Raw genomic sequence first — 26025 nt, 5'->3', positions numbered from 1 at the left:
TGGGCATTGTGGCGTGGAGCTATGGCTGGGAAGTGACTCAGGAAGGATAGCAGGTGCTCCCTGAGCCCTGCGTGCCCTCTGGTGCCAGGCGTCCTGGGACTGAAGCATCGAATAGGCATGCTCTGACACCACCACACACCAGTTACACCTTGATGCTGCAGACTTCATGCACAAGTAGAAGAAGGAATGCCCACCTGGAAATTCATAATGTGGCTTTAAACTTTCAGTGGATGCTGCTGCCAAAGTGTGGAATTCATGGTTCACTCTACGGCCAGGGCTGAACCTCCCTGGTTCACATGGGAGCTGAGGGAACCCTTTGGACAGGCAGAAAAGCCCCATCACCCAGAGAAGGGGCGCCCAGTCCAAGTAGTGGCATAGGTCAGATGTTCAAGCCTTTGCAGGCCTGTCCCCTCTGCTGTTCCCACAGGATGCTGACCAGGGAGCTACTGAGGCCATTCTTTGTTGTTGTTGTTTTTATTCATTTTAGAAAGGAGAGAGAGAGAGAAGGTGGGAGGAGCATGAAGCATCCACTCCCACATGCGCCTTGACCACGTAAGCCCAGGGTTTCGAACCGGCGACCTCAGCGTTCCAGGTCACTGCTTTATCCACTGAGCCACCACAGGCCAGGCCTGAGGCCATTCTTTGTACCAGCCACATGTTGACTGGTCTTGGCCACTTGTTTCTCCATGTGCTTTGCACAAGGGAGCTCACTAGACCAGCAGGCTGACCTCCGGCTGCTGATGCACAGCATGGAAATGGCTCTCTGCCCCCAAACCTATGGACAGAAACCAGAGGATGGAGGGACGGAGCCACGGCCACTAAAGGTTCCTTCCCTAGGAACACCATGGTTTTTCTGAAGTGAACTCCCATTCCTGAGATACAATGACCTTACCAAGTATCCATGCTGTGCCCCAGGTCCAAGGGCCAACCCCCTTCTGCAGAAGAGTCTGCTTTGGAAGAATCCATTGGAGGCAAGAGGGTAGTCACTCCCCACCCCACTGCAACCCCCTCACTTACAGTCTGGGGTGTGCGCTGCACCAAGACCCAGGTGGACATCTTCTCTAGGACTGTGGGCCCATGTGATGATGGGAGCATGAAGTGCTGATGAGGCTGCTGAGGAGCCCGAGGCATCCATCTCCACCAAGACCTGGTACCAGGCTCCCTTCCCCCTTCAGGGTGTTGGTCTCACACCTGCAGACAGGCACCCCATCCTTCCTGGCAGCCCTGCCATCTGCTGGCTTCTCCATGGGGTATCAGCCTGGGGGCCAACCCGTAGGTGGCTTGGCTGGGAGCTGAGCAGCAGCTGGAGGCCTAGGAGGTGCCACCCAGGCCTTGTGAGCAGAGGACCTTCTGGAAGGCAACTCCTTGCAGGCTTGCATTCCAGCCAAGCCAGGAGGGAGATGACAGGTGCAGCCCGAGCTGTGAGGGAAGAAGCGTGGGTTCATCAGATCTGCTTGTGTGATTCATTTCTGATGCCTCCCTGAGCCCCACTCCGCAAGTGATGGGGAAGCTGAGCAGCTTTGCCTCCCAAGAGAAGCCTTTGCCATGAGACGCCCAGAAGAGGGCCACATCTTGGAGTCACTGGGATGCATCTGTCTATCTCCGTTAGCCCACTTTTCTCTACTGGCGCTGCGGCTTTGGGTTGAGGCTACTGCACTTTGCCTCTCAGAGTACTGGTGGGCAGGGCCATGCAGCCCCTGCAGCAGGGCAAGGTCCTAGCACGTGTGTGCACAGAGTGCAATCCTCTGGACAGCATAGTCCCCAGGTGGCCTCCTCTTCTTGCAAGCCTGCATCCCAGGGCCCAGTGTACATGAGGGAGGACAGCTGCTCCGCTTCCCACCTGGGCTGAAACCGAACGGGGAGCAGAGGCACGCTGCAGAGAGCCACCAGCCTGTCATCGGCTGAGAGGTGGCCTAGAGCTCTGCTGGAGTCTGCATCATCCCTGTACCTGCTGCCAGCCTGACCAGCCCTTCTCGCTCCCCTTACCGGGGCACCAATGGGTCATAGCCAGACTTCCAGAGAGCAATTTCTGGGGCTTTGCCTGGTGTGAGGAGCCTCTGGCCAAGCTCGCAGATCACAGCACCTTGAGCAGGGTGGGCAGCTGTGTGCATGTGGCCAATGGGGCAGCCCTCCCAAGTGGCCACCATTCTGTGCAAAAGGAGAGCATTGCCTCACTGACAGCTGTCCTCCCGCCAAGAGGAACAGAGAGCAACATGGCCTTGTGACCTGCCAGTGCACTGGGCCAGGGCGTGAGGATGGGCAACCCTACCCCACGAGAGTCCCGCAGATGCCGCAGGCCCTAGAGCCAGCGCTGGCCTAGCTGACCCTGGAGTGCAGCCCCCATGGGCCCCTTTTGAAAATGTATCTTTCATGAATTTTTCTTGTTTATTTAGTTTTTAGACTTAGATCTTTATGCATCCGCTAATCAAAATAGGGATTCAGCTCTGGCCCAGTGGTTCAGTGAATAAAGCACTTACTGTGCACACCGCAGGTCACAGGTTTGACCCCCAGTCAGAGCACATAGGAAAAGTGACCAATGAGTGCACAACTAAATGGAACTGAGTGAAACGAATTGATACTTCTCTCTCTCTCTCTCCCCCTTCCCCACTCTTTCAAAATCAATGGAAATTTTGGGGTGTGCGAGCTCCCATGGAAGCAGGCCTCAGCAGGAATAAATGGCCATCAGCACACGCAGGCCATTACCCCACAGAGGGGAAGGCAGGAGAGACAGGACTGGCTGAGGACGCTGTGTCCCCTGAGCCCAAGACAAATGGGACTTGAGCCCTGCCTCAGCCCCCCAGAAGGCTCTAGAGAGCCAGGGCAGGCATGGGTCTGGTGTCCCAGCCTTCCGATAGCCCTCAAAAGCCCAGGCAGCTGGAAGGGTGACATGGACAGGGCTGAACAGTTCCGAGCCACCAGGGAGCTGGGGCCAGTGACCCAGACAGGATACTGGCCATCTCCATACCCACACATGTCTGTGAGACTCATCCTGTCTCACAAGGCAGGTGCTACACCTGAGAGGGGCTTTGAGCTGGAGGCTTTGGTGTTGGGACCAGCAGCAGCCCAGTGAGGAAGCAGGAGGAATCCCTGTGCAGGGACACTCTCCCCTAAGCCAGTTCAGAACCCCTGTGGAAGAGCAACCTAGGCTGGGCTGGCAGAACAGGTCAGGTGAGAAGGAAAAGGCAGACTGCAGTGGGGGCTGAGTTTCCACAACCAGTGACTGGTCTGAGCAGGGGCAAGCTCAGGTCACTCAGGTGGGAGACTGCATGGCAGTCACAAGAGTGTGCTGGGGGTGAGTGGGCCTGACACAGCCAGCCTCGTGCCTAAGCCAGCACTGCCCTGCACTGGAGGATCCGGCCACCTCTTCAGGAGAGGAGCAGAAATCTTAGACCATCATCTCTCCTCTCCTTTCACTCAGAGCCCCTTTACCCTCAGCCAGCATCACAGGAAGCTGAGCCGCAAGCAGAGGGCCCTGGGCCAGCCATTCCACTAAGCCTCACTTTACCCACTGGCACCCAGGCCCTAGGCTGGCCCTTCCCCTCAGCCTCATTTTCTCCAGGCAGCAGCTCTCAGGACAAACTGAGGTCAGGCTCTTGGAATCTCTGGGAGGGCCAGCCCCTCATGTTGTGGGGAGGGTTCCCCAGTGTTACAGTGGCAGGATCCGGATCCTGCCCTTCCCCACTGGGATTCCTTCCAAAAGGAAACCAAGCTAGCAGAGGTCAGTGCTGGGTGGCAGGAAGGAGCTGACCAAGATCAGGGCCTGCATGTTTAGTTGTCAAGAGAGGGGTAGAAGTATCTGTGTGTGGAGGAGGAGTTAGTCTGGGGCTGGGAACAGAGAGTTCCTCCAGGGACCCACATCCTCGCCCCTCCAGGACCAGGCGCTCGGAGGTCAGGCAGCAAGAGGACTGGGTTTGATGTCACACAAGGGAGGCCACGGGTGTGCAAGCCTGGGCAGGCTACAGGGAAACGCAAGATGAAAGAAGGGCCCAAAGTGGGGGCCAGAGACTTGGGCATGGCTGACAGACCTCAGCTTATGGTGCCTACAGGCCACCGCATGCCTCCCTGTGTACGCCTTCCACAGTCCCCTGCCTCGCCAACCCAGCTTGCTGACCCTTCGTCCTCAGGTCCCTCCTGTGCCACAAGTGGCCATGTCCTGGGTGGCCCCACCAGGTGACACTGTGCAGACAGGGCATCACCAGTGTCTCAGTCCTGCCTGGCCTTCTGGCCCCAAGAGGGAGAGCCATCCTGAGCTTGCAGCTCACAATTGCTTCTTATTCTTTTTTTTTTTTTTTTTTTTACAATTGCTTCTTAATAACATCCTTATTGTACACAAGAAACACATGCTTCATTTTTAAAATCTTGGAAGTAGAGAAGTTTGAAGGATAAAATTTGAGGCTGCCGGGGAGTTGGAAGTGCCCAGGGAGCATGGTCAGCAGGCAGGGGGAGGTTGACTGACAGCCTGGTAAGTGCCCTGAGTCAACCATTAACCTAGGCACTCCCTACCCCATGGGACCCATTACGAAATGGTTATGACAGGAGATGGAGTGTTCAGGGCCAGATGTCCTGAGTGCCCAGTGGAGAGGCAGGCCCAGGCCTGCGGAGCATCAGGAGAGAACATGCCCACACCCCCGGTGCCAGGACATCAGGGCGGGACCTTGCTGCCACTGAGCAGCCACCATGGCAGGGCCTGCATGGGCTCCTGTGAAGAGAACCAGGTACAGAGTCTCTGGTTCCTGCTTTCAAAGCCTAAGGCATCCTGCCTTAATTAACAGGCCTTTCTTTTGTTTCTTTTTCCCTGGTAGAGCACACAGCACTTCCAGCAGCCGGTAGCCCACGACACCTTGAGGGAAGCCCCATCGAGACATGGGCAGCCTTTGCCATAAAAGGGATGAAGGTGGAAGCCCAGACCAAGGCCAAGCCTGCCAGACCCTCCAGGGCTCACCCTGCAAAACCCAAAGGCTGCCAGCGGCCCCCTAAGATCTGGAACTACAACTTCAAGGACTGACTTCCTTGGCTGTTCGCCTCCTCCCCTCACTGCTCCCCCTTTCCCCCAACCTTCTCTCCCTCTCCTCGGTTGGTGGTTAGCGCTGGTGCTGTCATCGCCACAGCAGGGGTATGTGTGTGTATGTGTGCACAAATGGGGGGATTGTGCGCTGCAGTGCAGGCTCCCCAGTACTACCGGGGTGCCTCACAGGCCCAGTACAGAACTCATTAAAGCTAAGCCTCCCTCTCCTGCTGGCCTGGGAGTTGTTTATCTACCCTACTTGGGAAAAGGCCTCAGGACATCACCAGTTAGCTGCCTTGTCACCACCCACAGCCACCCACCTGCATGTTGCCGCTGCCCAGGCAGGGAGAGCAAAATCAGGATGCCCACCTGCAAAGCAAGTGTTCCCCTAGAGAGCAGCAACATGCAGGAGAGGAACCTTCCATAGTGAGAACCGTGGAGCTGGGTGACCCCCACATGCCCAGATAGGGCCCCTGCTGTGTCCTGCATGCCAGGGTGCTCATGGGATGGAAGTGACCTGCCAAAATGAGAAACACTTGTAAAACTGAGGCTACATACTCTGAGTGCTACAAAACCACACCCACAATCCCCACGAGAAAGACATGTCCCAAAATCATAACCACAGGTCCTGACATTTGGGATGCTCTGTGCTAAGTCAGTAGCCAACCACAGTCATCTGTCCTGGGAGGCAACGTTGGAGAGGTGGCCCTGGGCGCTCAGCTCTTTTCTTCTCTGGCATTCGCCAGAGTGCTCTCACCTGCAGCACTGCTGAGGGATGGAGATTGGCAGTCCCCACCCTAGGTGGGGGTAACCCTCAAGCAGCCTGGGCAGGCACTGAGTCTTTCCCTTTCACTAGGGCAGAAGGAGTGTGGGAGAGTGATGGGGTAAGGCTGCATCCACACTCCCTACTGTGTGATCAGAGCACATCATGTGGCTTTTGTGGTTTCAGTGTCTTCTACCTGTCTGGCTCATAGGTGTGGGAGCACATGGCAGCTCTGGAACAGGGAGCTGCCTGATGCGGAGCCCTGGATCACACACTCAGGTCCCAGGGGCGCTCAGTAGTTCCTGCCTCACCCTGTGCATCAATGATAGCTTCATTCAGCTCCCTTTAACTCACGGGCATCTGGTAGCCTCCCCTCAGGGGTAGCAGTGCTCCTCCTAGCGCAGCTCTCCCAGGGGCGGAGTTCTCGGCGCTCTACTATTTCCAGCGTCCCCTTCTAGTGAGGCGTGGCCGTGTGACTTCTTTTAGCTGAAAAAGTGAATTGAGATGCCTAGTCCCTTTCCGTAGAAGCATGTCAGACACCGTGAGCGTCTCTGACTCGCGCAGCTGCTTCTGGCTCGGGGCACCGGGTATCTGAAAAACTCATACATCAGAAGAGAAACAAAAACCCAGGTTGTTCAGGACAGCAATTCGGCTGTCGGACCTCAGAGCCCTCTGTCCCTTTTCCCTGTCCTGCCTTTCCTTCCACTGAGCGGGAGTCTGTGTGCAGCGGAGCAGAAGCTGTAAGTTCGGTAACCGTTTGAGCATAATTACAAGTGAGGGCGCGCCAATGAGCACAGGGCTGAGCCTCCGCGTGTGCGCGTGCGCGCGTGTGGGTGCGCGTGGCCATGTGCGCGCGGGAGTGCCTCTGCCCAGGGAGGTTCCTTTGTTCGAATCACCAAGAGGTGTCCGTGCAGATCCTGCTCACCAGAGGGCCGCGCCCCCTTCCTGTGGCTGGCTCCGGGGAGGCAAGGATGCGCCTGCTAAGCCACTGACTAGTTCCGAAGGGGTTCCGGATTCCCGCACCGACCTCGCGAAGTGGGACGGCTTGGGTAGGAAGAACCACGGTGACCGGCAGTAACCCCACCCGGGGCTCCCTCGGCCGGGTCAATGACCGCGCTCGCCCGCGGCGTCCCTCTCAGCGACCAGACCCGCCTATCACCCTATCGCCTAGCAACGCCCACTCGCGTGCCGCCATTGGACCAGAGCGCACGCCCCCGGCCCCCGATTGGCCGCGGCTGCGGAACAAGCCACGCCCCCGACCGGCTCCGCGCGGCCCGGCGAGGGCTCGTGCGTCCGACCGTCCAGGGGTCTGCGGAGGCCTCAATGTGGCCCAGTGTGACCCTCAGAGTGGCCCAAATACATCCTGCCCCGTTTCACCCGCGCGCTGCACACACGTGGCCCCCGCTGCCCCAGGGTGGGGGAGTCCCAGGGAGGCGTTTGGCGGGGGCGGGCCGCGTGCCCTCGGGGCGGGGAACGGAAGTTGGCGCCCACCAGCCCGGCGCCCCCCGGGCGCGCCCCCGCGCAGGGTCCTTGCGTGCGACGGCGGCGGCGCGCAGCATCACCCCACTGGCGGCGGCGCGCCGGGTCCCGGGGCGCAGCCCCGACGCTCATTGGCCTGGGCGGCGCAGCCAAGCTGTCAGCCCATGTGGCGTGTCCGCGCGGGGACGGCCGCGGTTAAATAGAGTCGGCGCCGGCCTAGAGGGAGCCAGAGAGACGGCAGCAGTCCGGCCTCCCCTCCTTCGCGCTCCATCCTCGCTCTCCGCCACCAGCCTGTCCTGCCGCCCGCGCCCACACCAGGTACCAGCGGCGGGGCCGGGTTGGGGGCCGAGGCCGGGGCACCGCGCCCGGGCTCTGGGGAGGCCACCGACCCGCATCCTCTGGCTTCGGAGCGCGCACAGTCTGTCCGTGATGAGAGGTCGCCCCCCGAGGCTACCCGGATTCGCGGTCCGATCCCCCGTCTGGTGCGCGAGCCACCGCGGGGCGTCCGGGGCCTGGCGGTGAAAGGCCCAGGCGCCGCGCCCCAGGGCCGGTGGGGCAGGTGGGCGATGGTGAGGGGCGAACGCCGGGGAGCGCCGCGAACAGCCATTTTGGTCTCGGAATGGGCCGAGGGCCGACAGAAGGCCCCGCCACCCGGTCCGCGCCCAGCCTCAACGCCCACAAAGGTCTCCTTGCGGGCCTGGTCCATGAATCCCTCCATCTTCGGCACCCTCCCTTTACTGCCTGGTAGCCGAGGCCCAGACGGACCCGGGGGCGCTTTTTCAGCCAATCGGAGGGCCGGGAAGAAGGGAGGGAGGTGGCCGAGAGGTCCTGGAGCCAGATGGGGACCAGTTTCCCTACCACGTGGGTGCAGCCCCGAGCCCCCGGAGTTCTAGGGGATGAGCAGCTCCCGCCCGGTGCGGCGGTGACTGGGCGGGGCGCCCTGTGGGGGTCTCTACTCTCAGCCTCCGTCGCGGGACTCCACGTGAATAACAAGTAGGGAAGAACAGCCGTCGCTTTCTGGAGGAAGCAGCCGTCCCGGAGCTGGTGGAGCTGGTGTCCTGGGCCGGCAAAGGGCTCTTTATTCAGCGCTGGGGGAAGGAGCTCTCTCCCTGCCTGGACAGCGGAACGCTAGGGTACCCAAGGAAGTCGCTGCTCTCCTCTACTGGCCACCCTTGCTCAGAGAGACCTGGGAGGGTCGGGGGTTGGCCTGTCCACTAGTTAATGAACTTCAAGAGGCCCTGGGGCCTTGGCGGAAGTTGCTAGACCAACCCTGTCTTTGCACCCTCCCTTGAGGATTACACAGGAGCCCCCATCCGGGACCCATGAGCTCAGGGGGGGGGGGCTCCCTCTGATGGCGCCTTGGGGACCTGGATATCGGTGGTCATTCAGGCTATGTGGAGGTTAAGCAAGCAGTATCCTGCGGCCTCACCTGCACAGGTGTTTAAGTCTGGGCAGCACTTGCCTGGCACCTGACCTGGATAGCTTCTTCAGGGTGACCCAGTATGGGTCACACACCACATTTTCCCCAGAACCCTGCCAGGCCTTGGCATCCACAGTGCCCCAGCTGTCCTGGGCAGGTGTTCTCACTCCCCAAGTTTCCCTCACTCAAACCTTGGCACCTTTTCTCCTGCTTGATTCTCTGGGCCAGCTCTTAGCAGGCTGGGAAGGGTTTGTGCCTTTCTCTGGATGGCCCTCCTGTGGGCTGGGCACAGAGCAGCAGGGCCATGGTGGGTCACCCCAGGCCAGGGCCCCCATCTGTGACAGGCCAGTGCCAAGGCCGGTGAGAGGTAAGAGCCTCTTGGGCTAGAGTTAACAACCGCTCCTCCACCTCCACCCTGCACACACAGGGCATCCATCTGGGCCCTCTGGCCCTTGGTCTGAGGTTTTCTGTGCTACTATTCTTAGAAAAGTGGGGGGGGGGGGTGTTCTGAGCTGACCAGTGTCTGGGCCTTGCAGAGAGCAGCATGGAGGAGGTGGTGATTGCTGGCATGTCTGGGAAGCTGCCCGAGTCAGAGAACATGCAGGAGTTCTGGGCCAACCTCATCAGCGGTGTGGACATGGTGACGGACGATGACAGGCGGTGGAAGGCCGGTGAGTGGGTGGCCTGCTCAGTGTGCCCGCCTCTCCTTGCTGCCTGTGGCTGCCTGGCTCTTCCTAGAAATGAAGCTGCAGTGGGGTGTGGGCTTCAGCTGTGGGAAGCTGAGGGCCAGCCGTGGCATGCGTCCTTGCCCAGTTTAGAGCTGAGCTAGATGATCTACCGGGGTCCAGAGATGGAGGGCAGAGCTAGGGCAAGGCCAAGTGTGTCAGTAACCCCACCCGCCCACCACTCGGTCCATGCAGAGCCGGCCCACGTGTCCAAGGTTAGATAAGGCACCAGCACTCTGGGGAAGCTGGTTTGACTCCCTCAGTCTAGTAGGCTCTTCCACGGAGCTGTTCTACCTGATCTGTGGGGTGTGAGTCAGTCAGCATGGCAGAGCCCAGCCCAGTGGAGGCCACGCAGAGGGTCTACAGACAGGACAGTGGGGGTTGGAGGCAACGGCTCTGCCCCCATGGCATTTTGCTCTGGGAACACTGCCCACCTTCCTGGGGTGCATGCATCACCCTGTCGGTCCCACAGGGCCCGTAACGTTCTGTAGCAGCACCCTCCATCTGCCTTTGTCTGCAGGACTCTACGGCCTGCCCAGGAGGTCTGGCAAGCTGAAGGACCTGTCTAAGTTCGATGCTGCCTTCTTCGGGGTCCACCCCAAGCAGGCACACACAATGGACCCCCAGCTGCGCCTGCTGCTGGAGGTTGCCTATGAGGCCATCGTGGATGGAGGTGGGTCACTGAAATGCCAATCTGAGGTCACAACATGACAACAGTGTTCCTGGGGTTTTTTGTTTGTTGTTTTATTTTTTGTTTGTTTCTAAAAGCAACACATATTTAGAGTAGAACTGAGCACAACCATTCCAGAAGGAATAGGCCAAGCCAGGGCTCTCTCTCCCTGGTCAGGACTGCCAGGCCTTTGGGCAGGCCTGGTTTTACAACTGCCCCCAAAGTGTCTGGACATGCCTTGATGCCCAGTTTCCTTACTCTCTGTGGAGGGCTGATCTAGGGGCAGGGGCTAGTGCTGGCCAAGCAGGAGACAATGTCCAGCCCCCAGGACTACTGCCCTCCCCTGGGTTGTGTCTGGCCTGGAGGTGGCTGTCCCTTGTCCTGGGGCACAAACCTATGCTTACTGTGATCACCCACCCATGAAAAAGGGTGCGTGGCCAGCCTGATGAGGAGCCCAGGGACTGCCCAGTCTTGCCTTTGGTCAGCAAGGAGCAGCCAGACTCTGGGGTCAACACTGAGCAGGACAGGTCATAGACACGTGCCGCTGTGGGGCAGGGGGCCAGCAGACCCTTGTGGTTTCCCCAGTGGGTGGAGATGGAGATTTTCCTACTGCCCATCCCCCACCTAGAGACCTTGGATGCTCCTCCCCTGGGGCTGGCTGAGGTCCCTACCTCCCTTTTTTAAGAGCCTGGACACTCAGCCTTTGTCTTCCTCTGTCTCCTTATCTTGCCTGCCCCAGGGCAAGCTGCTGTTGGGGCTTGGGTGTTTACTGGCCCTTGGGGCTCACCAGACCCTGCTGGTGACACCAGGGGCCAGGGGAGTAGCCTGAGGACAATGCTGCCCTCTGTATTCACCTCCAGCTGCCTCTGGCTGCTGCCTGACCCAGAGCCTGGAGCCCCACCTGGCACCATATTCCCCTCCTTCCCCTACCTGGGCCCCAGTTTCTTTTTTTCTTTTTCTTTTTTTTATAAAGACAGAGTTAGAGAGAGGGATAGATAGGGACAGACAGACAGGAACAGAGAGAGATGAGAAGCATCAATCATCAGTTTTTTGTTGCAACACCTTACTTGTTCATTGTTTGCTTCCTCATATGTGCCTTGACCACGGGCCTTCAGCAGACCAAGTGACCCCTTGCTTGAGCCAGTGACCTCAGGTCCAAGCTGGTGAGCCTTTGCTCAAACCAGAGAGCCCACGCTTAAGCTGGCGACCTTGGGGTCTTGAACCTGGGTCCTTCAGCATCCCAGTCCGACTCTATCCACTGCGCCACCGCCTGGTCAGGCACCTGGGCCCCAGTTTCTTGTGACCTGGTTATCTGTTCTCAGCCCCTCAGTCAGGCTGAGATGGAAACCCCTCTCTCTCAAGCCAGAGAGGCCAAGAGGGGAGGCCTCGCTCCCCAGGGCTGGGTGCCAGGCAGAACGTGGCCTGGCATTTTGACTGCTGCTTCCTGCAGGCATCAACCCAGCCTCACTCCGAGGGACGCATACTGGTGTCTGGGTGGGCGTGAGTGGCTCTGAGGCCTCTGAGGCTCTGAGCCGAGACCCTGAGACACTTGTGGGCTACAGCATGGTGGGCTGCCAGCGAGCTATGATGGCCAACCGTCTCTCCTTCTTCTTCGACTTTAAAGGTAGGTGCCCACTGTGGGCATAGGTCCTGTCATCAGTACAATGACCACAAGCCACTTTTAGGCTTGGTTTCCCCTCAATTGGGAAGGCTGGTGGAACCCCAAGGGGCTTACACTCCTGCTTCGTGCCCTTGGCTGCAGGACCCAGCATTTCCCTGGACACAGCCTGCTCCTCCAGCCTACTGGCCCTACACAACGCTTACCAAGCCATCCGTAGTGGGGAGTGCCCTGCAGCCCTCGTGGGCGGAATCAACATCTTGCTCAAGCCCAATACTTCTGTTCAGTTCATGAAGCTTGGCATGCTCAGCTCTGAGGGCACCTGCAAGTCCTTTGATGAGGCCGGTGAGGGTGCTGGGCACGGGGGCAGGGGCACAGGGCAGCACCCCACCCCCCTTCCCCTGACACTAGAGTAGGCACCCCATTCTGCCACCCCTGAGCCACCCTCTGCTATCAGGGGATGGGTACTGTCGTGCGGAGGCCGTAGTGGCCATCTTGCTGACCAAGAAGTCCCTGGCCCGGCGGGTGTATGCCACCATCCTGAATTCTGGCACCAACACGGATGGCTCCAAGGAGCAAGGTGGGAGCTGGCTGGAGTGGGTGGGGTGCCGCTGATGGTCAGCAGTGGGGTGCTGAGGCCTAGTCCTTCCTGCAGGTGTGACCTTCCCCTCCGGAGAGGCCCAGGAGCAGCTCATCCGCTCCCTGTATGAGCCAGCCGGGGTGGCCCCTGAGTCCCTTGAGTTCATTGAAGCCCATGGCACAGGCACCAAGGTGAGGCCCTTCCCATACCCCACACCTGGGCTGCCCAGCTGCAGTCCTGACCCTCCCTGTGTTCGCCACAGGTGGGCGACCCCCAGGAGCTGAATGGCATTGTCCGAGCCCTATGCACCACACGCCAGGATCCCCTGCTGATTGGGTCTACCAAGTCAAACATGGGGCATCCTGAGCCTGCCTCGGGGCTGGCAGCACTGGCCAAGGTTGGTGGGTCCCCTCGGGCCAAGCTGCGGGGCGCCGGCCACTGAGACCTGGGCAGCAGAGCACAAACGTGGCTGGTCCCTGCCCTGGTTCACTGTGGGGCAGTCCTAGCCAGATGGCCCATCCCATGGCTTCCTGAGTAGCAGATAGGAGCTAAGTAGCCAGTGGGGAGACTGGGCGTTGGGTCAACCACAGGACCCTGGCCACCATCGCTCAGACTCCTAGGTATAGGGGACTCCCTGGGCTGCAGGGTCCCACAGATGGCTGCCTATCTGTGTAGCTCTCATACTGGGACGCTGGGGGTGGGGGGATCTGGCTAAGAGGGCATTTGAGTCCCAGCCCATAGCTACTCAGTCTGGGAAGTGGTGGGGACACAAGAGGCTCAGAGAGGGGAAGGGGCTTCAAAGTGGTCTCCTGTGCTATGGTGAGGCAGCATGTGAGGGCAAAGTGCACTGCAGCCAAAGAGCCCATGATGTGACCTTGAGGTCTTCAGGACTGCACACCACCCACAGGTGCTGCTGTCCCTGGAGCATGGGGTCTGGGCACCCAATCTGCACTTCCACAACCCAAACCCCAACATCCCAGCGCTGCAGGATAGGCGGCTGCAGGTAGTGGACCGGCCCTTGCCCGTCCGTGGGGGCAATGTGGCCATGAACTCCTTTGGATTTGGCGGCTCCAATGTACACGTCATCCTCCAGCCCAACTCATGCCTGCCCCTGGCACCCACCTCACACGCTGACCTGCCCCGTCTGCTGCTGGCCAGCGGGCGCACCCCCGAGGCTGTGCAGAACCTGCTGGAGCAAGGCCACCAGCACAGCCAGAACCTGGCCTTCTTGAGCATGCTCAACAACATTGCGGCCACCCCCGTCACCACCATGCCCTTCCGGGGTTGCACTGTGCTGGGCGGTGAGAGCAGTGGCCAGGAAGTGCAGCAGGTACCCATCGGCCAGCGCCCACTCTGGTTCATTTGCTCTGGTGAGTCCTGTCCCAGGCACCCCCTGGGTGAGGGAGCAGCTGGGCTGGGCGGCCCCTGACACCTCTCGCTGCACAGGGATGGGCACACAGTGGCGTGGGATGGGGCTCAGCCTCATGCGCCTGGACAGCTTCCGAGACTCCATTCTGCGGTCCAATGAGGCTGTGAAGCCCCTGGGCCTGCAAGTGTCTGACCTGCTTCTGAGTGCAGATGAGGCCACCTTTGATGATACCATCAATGCCTTTGTGAGCCTGACTGCCATCCAGGTAGGCCCTTTGGGTCTGGGGCCAGAGGGCCTGGGGGAGGGAGGTGGGCCTTGACCTGGCAGGGCAGCTATGGTGCGGTGGCATCCCCAGTACTAACGTGACATGTTTGACTCCCTAGATTGCCCTCATAGACCTGTTGACCTCCATGGGCCTGAAGCCAGATGGCATCATCGGGCACTCGCTAGGTGAGGTGGCCTGTGGCTATGCTGATGGCTGCCTTTCCCAAGAAGAGGCTGTCCTCACTGCCTACTGGAGAGGCCAGTGCATCAAGGAGGCCAACATCCCACCAGGAACCATGGCCGCCGTGGGTAGGCATTGCCCTCTGTTTCTTGGGCCTGAGAGACAGACATGGGGGCCGGGGGGCCTTGGTGCACCACAAACTCCCTGATGGCTGTCAGTAAAGGCCAGTGCAGCTTTCACATAGGCCTGAGCTGAACCCACGTGGGGACAAGAAACCCCCATGCCAGAACCCACAGGACTTCTGACAAAATTAGGGTGTTAGGGTCATTCGTCCTGGCTCCTCCTGTCCACGGGGCGGAGGTAGCCTTGGGTGTCGTAACTAATGGAGGAAGACCTGTGGGTCAGCAGTAATAGCACCTTCGCCCAAGACGAAATGCAGCAAGGGGGATAGTGCCTTGTGTGGCGCCCCCGCTGGGGCTGCCATCCCTGAGCCTTACCATCTCTGCCCACAGGCTTGTCCTGGGAGGAGTGCAGGCAGCGCTGCCCACCCGGCGTCGTACCCGCATGCCACAACTGCGAGGACACAGTGACCATCTCGGGACCACAGGTGCACACTGGGAGGTGAATCCTGGTCCCCAAGTCCCTCCCCAAAGCACAAGCCATGACCATCCTTCTATTCTCTGTCCCCAGGCTGTGGTGTCCAAGTTTGTGCAACAGCTGAAACAGGAGGGTGTGTTTGCCAAGGAGGTGCGGACAGGCGGCCTGGCCTTCCACTCATACTTCATGGAGGGCATTGCCCCCTCACTGCTGCAGGCACTGAAGAAGGTGGGCTGGACCCCCACAGGGCTGCCTAGAGGAGCCTTGGGGTGGTGGGCCAGAGCCCCCGGAACTGACCCAGTGGCTGTGTGCACAGGTGATCCGAGAGCCACGGCCCCGCTCCGCACGCTGGCTCAGCACCTCCATCCCAGAGGCCCGGTGGCAGGGCAGCCTGGCCCGCATGTGCTCTGCTGAGTATAGTGTCAACAACCTGGTGAGCCCCGTGCTGTTCCAGGAAGCACTGTGGCATGTGCCGGAGCACGCAGTGGTGCTGGAGATTGCTCCCCATGCCTTGCTGCAGGTGCGTACCCTGGGGGCCGGGAGGACTGTCTGCTAGCTCCAGGAGGGAGGTGGTCTCCGGGGATTCAGAGAAGCCGAGGGTCTGTGCCTGAGCTATGAGCCTGTGCCACAGGCAGTGGGTAGGCAGAAACCAGTGAGAGTCTCTAGCCCAAAGGTACCGCCTGCAGGCTGTCCTGAAGAGAGGCCTCAAGCCCAGCTGCACCATCATCCCCCTGATGAAGAAGGACCACATGGACAACCTGCATTTCTTCCTGAGCAATGTGGGCCGGCTGCATCTGACGGGGTGGGTCTGCACCCCTCCCTGCTCAGCCCCCTTGGGGGACAGGACCCCAGGCTTTCCTGAGGGTCATGCTACACTTCATAGTGATGAAGGGGCCCACAGGGTGGCTCCCACCCCATCTTGGTCTCTGGGGCTTTAGGGGGGACAGTGGCAGGGGGTGTGATAGAGAGGTCCCAGGGCCAGTTGTGCCCCTAACCTGCCTGTCCCCACCTTCCAGCATTGACATCAACCCCAACGGCCTGTTCCCGTCTGTGGAGTTCCCAGCACCCCGGGGGACCCCCCTCATCTCCCCACATATCAAGTGGGACCACAGCCAGACCTGGGATGTGCCTGCTGCTGAGGACTTCCCCAGCGGTTCTAGCTCCTCCTCTGCCACCATCTACAACATTGGTAGGGGGGGGGGGGCGCAGGTCAGGGAGGGCAGGAACTCGGCTCCTCCTTCCTGGATTTGGGAACTGAGTCACATGCCCATGCAGACATCAGCCCTGAGTCCCCCAACCACTATCTGATGGACCACTGTATTGATGGCCGCATCCTCTTCCCGGCCACTGGCTACCTGTTCCTGGTCTGGAGGACACTGGCACGCACCCTGGACCAAGACATGGAGCAGATGCCCGTGGCTTTTGAGGATGTGACGCTGCACCAAGCCACCATCCTGCCCAAGACAGGTGAGGCAGGGTGGTTGGGTAGGGGAATACTGACCGCTGACCCCTGCTGCTAAACTGACCCTGCTGCCCACAGGGACCATACCCCTGGAGGTGCAGCTTCTGGAGGCCTCCCACACCTTTGAGGTGTCTCACAATGGCAACCTGATAGTGAGCGGTGAGTGGGGGTGTCAAGGCCACAGGGTCCCTGGCAGGCCTCTCTGGGTGGGCTCCAGACTCCCAGGTCGGTTCTCCCACCCTCAGGCCCTTCTGCCCCACTGCCCACAGGGAAGGTGTACCAGTGGCAGGACCCTGACCCCAGGCTCTTCAACAACTGGGATGGCCAGGACCCCGTGGACCCAGCAGATCCTATGGCTGCCTTCCGTCTGGCCCAGGGGGACGTGTACAAGGAGCTGAGGCTGCGTGGCTATGACTATGGCCCACACTTCCAGGGCATCCTCAAGGCCAACCTGGAAGGTGGGGCACGAAGGGTCCCTACTTTACACTTGGGGAGTTAACCCTGGAGCCACTTCCCTTGAGGCCAGACTGGGCCTGACCTCTGCTGTTCAGTATCCAAGTGCCACAAGACTGTCGTAGCCCAAACCAGGTGGAGGGCAGGCAGCCATTGGTTGAAGGGGCCACGGACACCTGGTTGGGGCTACGTGGGTCTGATCCTGCAAACTGACGGCCCAGCTTCTCTGCTATAGGCAATACAGGCCAGCTGCTGTGGAAAAACAACTGGGTGACCTTCCTGGACACCATGCTGCAGATGTTCATCCTAGGTACCAGCCAGCGAAGCCTGCGCCTGCCTACTCGCATCGCCACTATGCACATCAACCCCGCCACCCACCGGCAGAAGGTGTATGCACTGCAGGATGGGATTCAAGGTAGCCCAGCCCCTGCACACCTGTTTGCCCACACCGTGTCCCAGTGCCCCGCACTGCCTACACCTATCGGCATGTCCCCACAGTGGTTGACGTGGTGGTGAACAGCTGTCTGAATCGCACGGCTGCTGGGGGTGTCCTCATTGCACGGCCCCATACCTCGGTAGCCCCGCGCCGTCAGCAGGAGCATCTCACACCTATCCTGGAGAAGTTCTGCTTCACACCGCACATGGAGGACAGGTGCCTGGCGGGGAGCATGGCCCTGCAGGAGGAGCTACAGCTGTGCAGGGGTGAGGCCCCCTCCCGGCCCCTGTGTTCCGGCCTGTTACACATCTCTGATGATGGGGAGTTCATCACCTCAGTTCACGTCCTGTCACTGGGACCTGTTCTAGCTTTGCATCTCCTTTTATGTGGAACCTAGCCCTGTCCTTCCTGAAGCCCCTTGTAAGCCCTCAGGCTGGCTCCCCAAACCAGAGCAGAGGTCAGCTGCCTCCCTCCCTCTCTGTATTAACCATCCCTGTCATCAGAGGGGGCATAGGGCTCAAAGATGACAAATTTGGTTCCTTCTGCTTGTGCCCCACCCCATGCTTCTTAGGCACTTTGCCCACAGGGCCTGACCCTACAGCCAGCATGCTGCAGAGGGCTCACACCTGTGCTGATGGACATGGGACCTCGGGGCACTGAACTCACCTTCTGTGGAGACCCACCCTTTGTGGGGCTCACGCCTTAGTAGGGGACACGATAGCTTCTGTCCTGAGGTCCATGTAGGTCCTCAATGTTTGGCACCAGTTCTGCACCCTGGATGGTGGGGCCACCCACTCTGTCCCTCCATCTGTTTGCTAGTTCAGTGAGCAGGGCTGGGTAGTAAGCCCTGAGGATAGGACCATATGGGTCCTGGTTACCCACGAGTTCCTGCTCTAGTCAGATACCTACTGCCCTTGGGCCTGCGACACAAGCCCCCTCCCATCTGGAGCCCCCTCCCTAGTGACCCATCTCTCTCACACCCTCAGGGTTGGCACAAGTGCTGCAAACCAAGATGGCCCAACAGGGACTGAAGATGGTGGTGCCTGGGCTGGATGGGGCCCAGGTGCCCCGGAAGACCCCACAGCAAGGCCTGGCCTGCCTGCTGGCGTCTGCCTGCCAGCTGCAGCTGAATGGGAACCTGCAGCTGGAGCTGGGCCAGACTCTGGCCCAGGAGCGGCCCCTGCTGCATGACGACCCGCTAGTCTGCGGCCTCCTAGACTCCCCAGCACTCAAGGCCTGCGTAGACACTGCCATGGAAAACATGGGCAGCCTCCGAATGAAGGTGGTAGAGGTGGGTGCTGAGTAGGGCAGTCAGCACGGTGGACCAGGTCTGGGCAGACCTAAACCTTAGGCACAGCAGGGCTCAGGCTAACGTGAGATCACCAGCTCAAGACAGCAAGGCCACCATTTCCATTGTCCCTCCCCTCTTATCCCCCCAACACTAGAAGAGAAGAAACCCGGGATCGCTGCAGACAGGGATTGATGGGTCTGGCCTACATTCACCCAGCTAGGGTCAGGAGGCCTGCTGGGGGAACAACTGATCTAGGAATGTTTCACCTCACCCCCAGGTGCTAGCTGGTGATGGCCACCTGTATTCCTACATCCCTGCACTGCTCAACACCCAGCCCATGCTGCAGCTGGACTACACAGCCACTGACCGCCACCCACAGGCCCTAGAGTCTGCCCAGGCCAAGCTGCAGCAGCATAACATGGCCCAGGGCCAGTGGGACCCCAAGGATCCCGCCCCCAGCAGCCTGGGCACTGCTGACCTCCTAGTGTGCAACTGTGCAGTGGCTACCCTCGAGGACCCAGCCATAGCCCTCAGCAACATGGCAGCCGCCATCAAGGAGGGAGGCTTCCTACTGCTGCACACCCTGCTCAGAGGATACCTGCTTGGGGAGACAGTGGCCTTCCTGACCTGCCCTGAGCCACAACTGGGTGGGCAGGGCCTCCTGAGCCAGGAGGAGTGGGAGGGCCTGTTTTCTGGGGCATCCCTACACCTGGTGGCTTGGAAGAAATCCTTTTATGGCTCTGTGCTCTTCCTGTGCCGCCGGCTGGCCCCACAGGACAGCCCTGTCTTCCTGCCTGTAGAGGACACCAGCTTCCAATGGGTGGACTCACTCAAGGTCAGTTTCCATCAATCTCCAGACCCAGGCCTGGCAAACCCAGCACCGCACATGTAGGCCCAGTGACCTACCCAGAGACCAACCCTTTCCTCATCCTACAGAACATTCTGGCCGACTCCTCCTCACATCCTGTGTGGCTAACAGCTGTCAGCTGCATCACCTCGGGCGTTGTGGGCATGGTCAACTGTCTCCGCAAGGAGCCCAGCGGCCACCGGGTCCGGTAAGAGATGCCGAGCTATGCACCCATCCCCACCACTGCCCTTCTTCCCCCTCCCATTCCTTCCTCCCTGCCCCCAGACTCCCCTTACTGGTCTGGCTGCCCACAGGTGTATCCTGGTGTCCAACCTCAGCAGCACGTCCCCCATCCCCAAGATGGACCCAAGCTCTGTGGAGCTGCAGAAGGTGCTGCAAAGGGACCTGGTGATGAATGTCTACCGTGATGGGGTCTGGGGAGCCTTCCGCCACTTCCCTTTGGAACATGGTGAGCCCCCCAACCAGCTCTTGGCCGTGCAGCTGAGTGGGTGAAGAGTGCCTGGGATTCCCAGCTCAACCTGAGCTGCACATGGCCCCCTAGCAGCCCTCCTTCTTGTTGTCCCAGACCGTCCAGAGGAGCAGACAGAGCATGCCTTTGTAAATGTCCTCACCCGGGGGGACCTCTCCTCCATCCGCTGGGTCTGCTCCCCACTGCGCCACACACCGGCCCCCAGTCCTGGCGTCCAGCTCTGCACCGTCTACTATGCCTCCCTCAATTTCCGGGACATCATGCTGGCCACGGGCAAGCTGTCCCCTGATGCCATCCCAGGTGTGGGCAGCACGTGGTAGGGGTGGGGTGGGGGCAGAGTGCAAGCCCAGGGCACCAGGACCAAGGAAGGGGGAGGGTTCCTCCCACACAGTGCTCAGGATCTGGGAGATGTGAGCTCACCTACCATCTGCTCCCAGGGAAATGGGCTGCCCGGGACTGCATGCTGGGCATGGAGTTCTCTGGCCGAGACGCCATTGGCCGGCGCGTGATGGGGCTGGTGCCCGCTGAAGGCCTGGCCACCTCCGTCCTGCTGTCTCGGGACTTTCTGTGGGATGTGCCCTCCAGCTGGTAAGTCAGTCACCCTGAGCCTGGTCCCCACACAGACGTGGCTGGGCGTCAGGCCTGAGTGACCTGTGCACTGCGCCTACAGGACCCTGGAGGAGGCGGCCTCAGTGCCTGTCGTCTACACCACTGCCTACTATTCACTAGTGGTACGCGGGCGCATACGGCGTGGGGAGACGGTCCTTATCCACTCAGGCTCAGGCGGCGTGGGCCAGGCCGCCATTGCCATTGCCCTCAGCTTGGGCTGCCATGTCTTCACCACTGTGGGTAAGCTGGCCATCCTTTACCAAGCCCAGGCTGCCGCTCCTGCCCACAGCCGAGCTCACCAGCACGCACCTCTCCCCAACCAGGGTCAGCTGAGAAACGGGCATACCTCCAGGCCAGGTTTCCCCAGCTCAACGACATCAGCTTTGCCAACTCCAGAGACACATCCTTCGAGCAACACGTGCTTTGGCACACAGCTGGGAAGGGTGCGTGGCTTGTGGGTGCCCCGCAGCCTCCTGACCCCCCAGCACGAACCATCTGCCAGTCACCATACTACAGTCCTCCTCCTACAAAGCCCCTCCCTGCTGGCCAGCCTGGAGAAGACACTGACCCAGAAAGGGACAGGGTCTGCTGAACTCATGGTGAGCCCTGCAGTGGTTATGACTATGAGGACCCTTCTTGTCTCCCCCGTCAGGTGTAGACCTGGTCCTGAACTCCCTAGCAGAGGAGAAGCTGCAGGCCAGTGTGCGGTGCCTGGCCCAGCATGGCCGCTTCCTGGAAATCGGCAAATTTGACCTTTCCAACAACCACCCGCTGGGTGAGGCCAGGCACCAGGTGGTGGTGGGCCAAGGGCGAAGGGCAAGGTGGGATCCACAAGATGGACTATTGAGCAAAACTGGTGAGCCTTCTGTCATCTGCCTGTGCAGGCATGGCTGTCTTCCTGAAGAACGTGACCTTCCACGGGATCCTGCTGGACGCGCTCTTCGAAGAGGCTGGCACTGACTGGAGGGATGTGGCAACACTGCTTCAGGCGGGTATCCGGGACGGTGTGGTGCAGCCCCTCAAGTGCACCGTGTTTCCCAAGACCCAGGTGGAGGATGCCTTCCGCTACATGGCGCAGGGGAAGCACATTGGCAAAGTGGTCGTGCAGGTGAGGGGGAACCCCCGGACATCTGAGCCCTGGCCCTGTGGGCAGTGAGTGAGTGGCACTGCTTGGGCTACAGGTGCGCGAGGAGGAGCAGGATGCCATGCTGCAAGGGCCCCAGCCCTCCCTGATGGCAGCCGTGTCCAAGATCTTCTGCCCAGCCCACAAGAGCTACATCATCGCCGGGGGCCTGGGTGGCTTTGGCCTTGAGCTGGCCCAGTGGCTTGTGCTGCGAGGGGCCCAGAAACTTGTACTGACCTCCCGCTCTGGCATCCGCACAGGTAAGTGGGCCTGAGGGTGTTGGCAGAGGGTGGGGGGTAGCAGGAGGGACAGCCTTCCTAATCAACCCCTCCCTCATGTGCTCCAGGGGCACCAGGGCTAGGCAGCCAGAACCCTGATTTTCCCAACCCCACTGCCCCTTATCCCACAGGCTACCAGGCCAAGCAAGTTCGTGAGTGGAAGCGCCAGGGTGTGCAAGTGCTGGTATCCACCAGCAATGCCAGCTCTCTAGATGGGGCTCGGAGCTTAATCACCGAGGCCGCACAGCTTGGGCCTGTTGGAGGCATCTTCAACTTGGCCATGGTGAGTGTAGCTCTGAAGTAGCCAGTGCCAGCCACCTAGGGAAGGTCCTCACAGCCATAGGCTCGAAAGCCCTGGGGGCTGGGCCAACACTGAGGGCGCCTATCCCCCAGGTCCTGAGAGATGCCATGCTGGAGAACCAGACCCCTGAACTCTTCCAGGATGTCAGCAAGCCCAAGTACAGCGGCACCCTGAACTTGGACAGGTGGGGCATGCAGCCCCCACCCTGTCCTACCCCAGTGCCCCACTCTGGGCAGCATGGCCAACTGTGGCTCAGCTTGTGCAAGAAGTGGCTGCCTCTCCCCTGCACTCCCTGTGACCTCTTGCATGGCATCCCTGGGATCTGTGTTGCAGGCCACATGCTTCTGCTAGGGGTGGAGCCAAGGGTCCAGGGAGACAGAGGTGGTTGGACAGGTAGGCGGACAGGGGCACGTGCCCAGGGAGTGACACAAGCACCCACAGGGTGACCCGTGAGGCATGCCCTGAACTGGATTACTTCGTGGCCTTCTCCTCGGTGACCTGTGGGCGTGGCAATGCGGGACAGACCAACTACGGCTTTGCCAACTCTACCATGGAGCGCATATGTGAGAAGCGCAGGCATGATGGTCTCCCAGGTGGGTCCTGCCTCTCACTGCCCCACCCACTCCTGCAGCTGCTACCCCACGTGTCCACACTCACCCTGCCCCCCTCCACTTGCAGGCCTCGCGGTACAGTGGGGAAGCATAGGTGATGTGGGGGTCATCCTGGAGATGATGGGCACCAACAATACAGTCATCGGGGGGACGCTGCCCCAGCGCATCACCTCCTGCCTGGAGGTGCTGGACCTCTTCCTGAACCAGCCATACCCAGTCCTGAGCAGCTTTGTGCTGGCTGAGAAGACGGCCTCAGCCCGCGGTGAAAGCGACGGCCATCGGGACCTGGTGAAGGCTGTTACTCACATCCTAGGTGAGGGAGCACACTGTCCCCCACTCAGCTCCCTGAGCCTCAGTTTCCCTAGCTGCACCAGGGAGCCTGCTTGCTCGCTCACAGAGTGAGATACAGGTGATCTGAGCAGAGCTTGGTGAGGGCTGGTGCTACAACCATGGCAGTGGTGACTTGGGAAAACAAGAGGCCTTACCCAAGAGGCTCAGCTGCCAACATGCCTGTCCTCACCCACTGGGCCTGCCCCACTCCCCTCCCAAATTACCAACCAAGCTCCCCTTCCCAGGCATCCAAGACTTGGCTGCTATCAACTTGGACAGCTCTCTGGGGGACCTGGGCCTGGACTCACTCATGGGCGTGGAGGTGCGCCAGACACTGGAGCGTGAGCACGACCTGGTGCTGTCCATGCGGGACATCCAACAGCTCACACTCCGGAAGCTGCAAGAACTTTCTTCACAGGCCAGCTCAGCTGATGGTGCGTGTGGGGTCGGGAGACAGCTGGGGTAGGGGGGTTCCTGTGCCCCCTGACCTTCTTCTGGGGGGTGGGGCATGTGTCTCAAGAGAAGCACAGCCCTGCCCCCTCAGTGCTGCTGGCCTGTAGGCAGCTGGACCAGCAGGTTATGGCTTGTTTATCTGTCCCCTTCCTGAGCACTCAGTGGGGGCTCAGGATCCCAGCCCAAGTCCTATCTACCAGCTGCTGGAGCCAGGTGTGCATGTGTACAGACATCCTTGTCTGTGGAGGGGGGCGGGGCCTGTGGGTCCTGGCCCTTTCTGGCATCTGCCCCTCCCCACAGAACTGGCAGCCCCCATGCCCAAGGAGGACAACTCCGCCCGGCAGCAGGCCCAGCTGAACCTGAGCACCCTGCTGGTAAACCCCGAGGACCCAACCTTGATGCAGCTCAACTCCGTGCAGAGCTCTGAGCGACCCCTGTTCCTGGTGCACCCCATTGAGGGTTCCACTGCGGTGTTCCATAGCCTGGCCACCAAGCTTAGCATCCCCACCTACGGCCTGCAGTGCACCCGAGGTGTGTCAGGGTCTTGAGAGGCTGCTACTACCCAACAAGGTGGGGTGGCCTGCCTGTGGGGCCCTGGATCCCCACCCATACTGAGCTTCTTCTACCCTGCAGCTGCACCCCTAGACAGCATTCAGAGCCTGGCCGCGTACTACATCGAGTGCATCAGGCAGGTGCAGCCTGAGGGGCCCTACCGCATCGCAGGCTACTCCTACGGGGCTTGTGTGGCCTTTGAGATGTGCTCACAGCTGCAGGCACAGCAGAACCCAGCCCCCACACACAACAGCCTCTTCCTGTTCGATGGCTCACACACCTACGTGCTGGCGTACTTGCAGGTAATAGCAGTGTCTAGTCCCCCTGGTCTCTTCTCCCCTCTCCACTTTCTACAAAGCTCCTCCTCCCTTTGCAGAGCTACCGTGCAAAGATGACGCCCGGCTGCGAAGGGGAGGCCGAGTCCGAGGCCATGTGCTTCTTCGTACAGCAGTTCACAGATGCTGAGCATGGCAGGGTAGATCCTGGGCCAGGGTAGGGGGCAGGGCTGCCCGGGTCCACACTGTGGTGTCCACTCAGAGTCCTGTCCCACAGGTGCTGGAGGCGCTGCTGCCCCTCGCAGGACTGGAGGAGCGTGTGGCAGCGGCCGTGGACCTGATCACGCAGAGCCACGCAGGCCTGGACCGTCATGCTCTCTCTTTTGCTGCACACTCGTTCTACCACAAGCTGCGAGCTGCAGAGCAGTACACGCCGCGGGCCACCTACCACGGAAACGTGACCCTGCTGCGTGCCAAGACGGGTGGCGCCTACGGGGAGGACCTGGGTGCCGACTACAACCTGTCCCAGGTGTGCGACGGCAAGGTGTCCGTGCACGTCATTGAGGGGGACCACCGCACACTGCTGGAGGGCAGTGGCCTCGAGGCTATCCTCGGCATCATCCACAGCTCCCTGTCCGAGCCTCGCGTCAGTGTGCGGGAGGGCTAGCCCGCCCACTGACCCCAGCCAGGAGGTCCTGCCGGTGGGACCCAGCGTGTACTCCGTGCCGCCGCCCTTGCTGGCAGCTAGAAGTAGGACTGACCCCCCCTTCTGTGGGTACCTCCCACATGGCCACCTCGATGCCACCTCCCACATAGGTGTGGAGCCGGACTGCGCCACCTACTCGGAGACCTGCCCTGGTCTGTGAAGAGTCAGCTGAGCCCGGCATGATCCTGTCAGCCATGGATGCCTCATGGGGTCTGTGTGGGTCCGTTTACTTTGTCAGTTTGGATTCTATTTATTGCGTCGCTGGGGAGCTGCCAGGGCCTGTCCCGTGCAGCGGGGTGCCTGAGCCCTGCTGGCCGTGATGCAGCGGAGCAGCGGGTCAGGCACCCACTCTCTGTTCTGTTTGTTTTTTCAAGAAATGTGATTCACATTGCTGCTCAGATTTTGGAATTTACTATAACTGTCAATTCAAAGAACCCTGTCTGGACCTCTTTCATTTTTATACCTACCTGGTAAAATACTGCTCTCCTTCTAGAGCCTTCTGCAATTAAATCCCATGAGCTATGGCCTCTGGTCCTTTTGTCCCTCTTCCCTGTCCATCTGTGGGGAGCACCATCCGGTCCCCTTGAGTCCTGGAGGACTGCAACCTGCAATGTAAACACCAGTGGGACCCAGCATGATCTGTTAGGTGCATTTGAAGAAGCTGCAGGCAGCAATTGTGGGGACCCTGGCATCTCTTGCTCAAACTGTTCCTCAAGGAGACCTTGGGTTTGCTCCCCATGGAATCAGTGATTGGAGGTGTACTACCCACCTTCTCAAGAGTGTCTTGTCTTTTTTAGAGGTGGGAGAGAGCCTGACCAGGCGGTTGCGCAGTGGATAGAGTGTCGGACTGGGATGTGGAGGACCCGGGTTTGAGACCCCGAGGTCACCAGCTTGAGTGCGGGCTCATCTGGTTTGAGGAAAAGCCCACCAGCTTGAACCCAAGGTCGCTGGCTCCAGCAAGGGGTTACTTGGTCTGCTGAAGGCCCACGGTCAAAGCACATATGAGAAAGCCATCAATGAACAACTAAGGTGTTGCAACGCGCAATGAAAAACGAATGATTGGCCCTGGCCTGTTGGCTCAGTGGTAGAGCATCGGCCTGGTGTGCAGAAGTCCCGGGTTCGATTTCCGGCCAGGGC

General features: G+C 60.2%; 2 protein-coding genes and 1 long non-coding RNA gene across 6 annotated transcripts in view; 2 read left to right on the top strand and 1 right to left on the bottom strand.

The window, feature by feature from the left end:
• Positions 1-5212, top strand: part of CCDC57 (coiled-coil domain containing 57) — a 139121-nt gene extending 133909 nt beyond the window's left edge. For both annotated transcript variants that reach the window (XM_066381624.1, XM_066381625.1), the window contains one exon: positions 4803-5212. In XM_066381624.1, the coding sequence (XP_066237721.1) occupies positions 4803-5005 (203 nt within the window). In that variant the 3' untranslated portion in view covers positions 5006-5212. The remainder of the gene's footprint in view (positions 1-4802) is intronic.
• On the bottom strand, positions 506-6893 carry LOC136403152 (uncharacterized). Of its 2 annotated transcripts, XR_010751111.1 has the most exons (4): positions 6694-6893; positions 6080-6254; positions 1018-1419; positions 506-775 (listed from the first exon to the last, which is right to left on the bottom strand). It is a non-coding gene; the product is annotated as an uncharacterized lncRNA (long non-coding RNA). The 2 variants fall into 2 exon arrangements; XR_010751110.1 differs by having other exon boundaries at positions 6080-6893.
• Positions 6894-7224: 331 nt separating this feature from the next.
• On the top strand, positions 7225-25412 carry FASN (fatty acid synthase). 2 transcript variants are annotated; one of them, XM_066381620.1, is made up of 41 exons: positions 7225-7565; positions 9204-9338; positions 9913-10065; positions 11513-11686; positions 11825-12025; positions 12138-12260; positions 12336-12451; positions 12523-12657; positions 13168-13630; positions 13707-13894; positions 14013-14202; positions 14587-14681; positions 14765-14899; positions 14988-15191; positions 15358-15473; positions 15688-15860; positions 15947-16138; positions 16212-16292; positions 16403-16591; positions 16822-17001; positions 17085-17288; positions 18009-18313; positions 18591-19148; positions 19250-19368; positions 19475-19629; positions 19747-19950; positions 20088-20238; positions 20321-20499; positions 20583-20702; positions 20912-21034; positions 21144-21367; positions 21441-21642; positions 21792-21943; positions 22054-22145; positions 22403-22554; positions 22640-22885; positions 23148-23336; positions 23656-23886; positions 23989-24209; positions 24284-24382; positions 24460-25412. In XM_066381620.1, exons 2-41 carry the CDS (start codon positions 9212-9214, stop codon positions 24847-24849), a joined length of 7551 nt encoding a protein of 2516 aa, XP_066237717.1. In that variant the 5' UTR covers positions 7225-7565; positions 9204-9211; the 3' UTR covers positions 24850-25412. The 2 variants fall into 2 exon arrangements, with proteins under 2 accessions (XP_066237717.1, XP_066237720.1); XM_066381623.1 differs by lacking the exon at positions 7225-7565 and adding an exon at positions 8087-8380.
• The last annotated feature ends 613 nt before the right edge of the window (positions 25413-26025 follow it).

Source organism: Saccopteryx leptura, chromosome 4 (assembly GCF_036850995.1).
Source record: "Saccopteryx leptura isolate mSacLep1 chromosome 4, mSacLep1_pri_phased_curated, whole genome shotgun sequence".
Taxonomy (NCBI): domain Eukaryota; kingdom Metazoa; phylum Chordata; class Mammalia; order Chiroptera; family Emballonuridae; genus Saccopteryx; species Saccopteryx leptura.
This window is presented reverse-complemented; position numbering and strand designations above follow the sequence as displayed.

What these genes read in the sequence shown, in the direction of transcription:
- FASN (XM_066381620.1), top strand. Translation starts at nt 9,212, where the DNA reads ATGGAGGAGGTGGTGATTGCTGGCATGTCTGGGAAGCTGCCCGAGTCA. An exon ending in CCTCAAGGCCAACCTGGAAG is followed by an intron (nt 16,592 to 16,821) that starts GTGGGGCACGAA and finishes TCTCTGCTATAG; the next exon opens with GCAATACAGGCCAGCTGCTG. An exon ending in TTCCAACAACCACCCGCTGG is followed by an intron (nt 21,035 to 21,143) that starts GTGAGGCCAGGC and finishes CTGCCTGTGCAG; the next exon opens with GCATGGCTGTCTTCCTGAAG.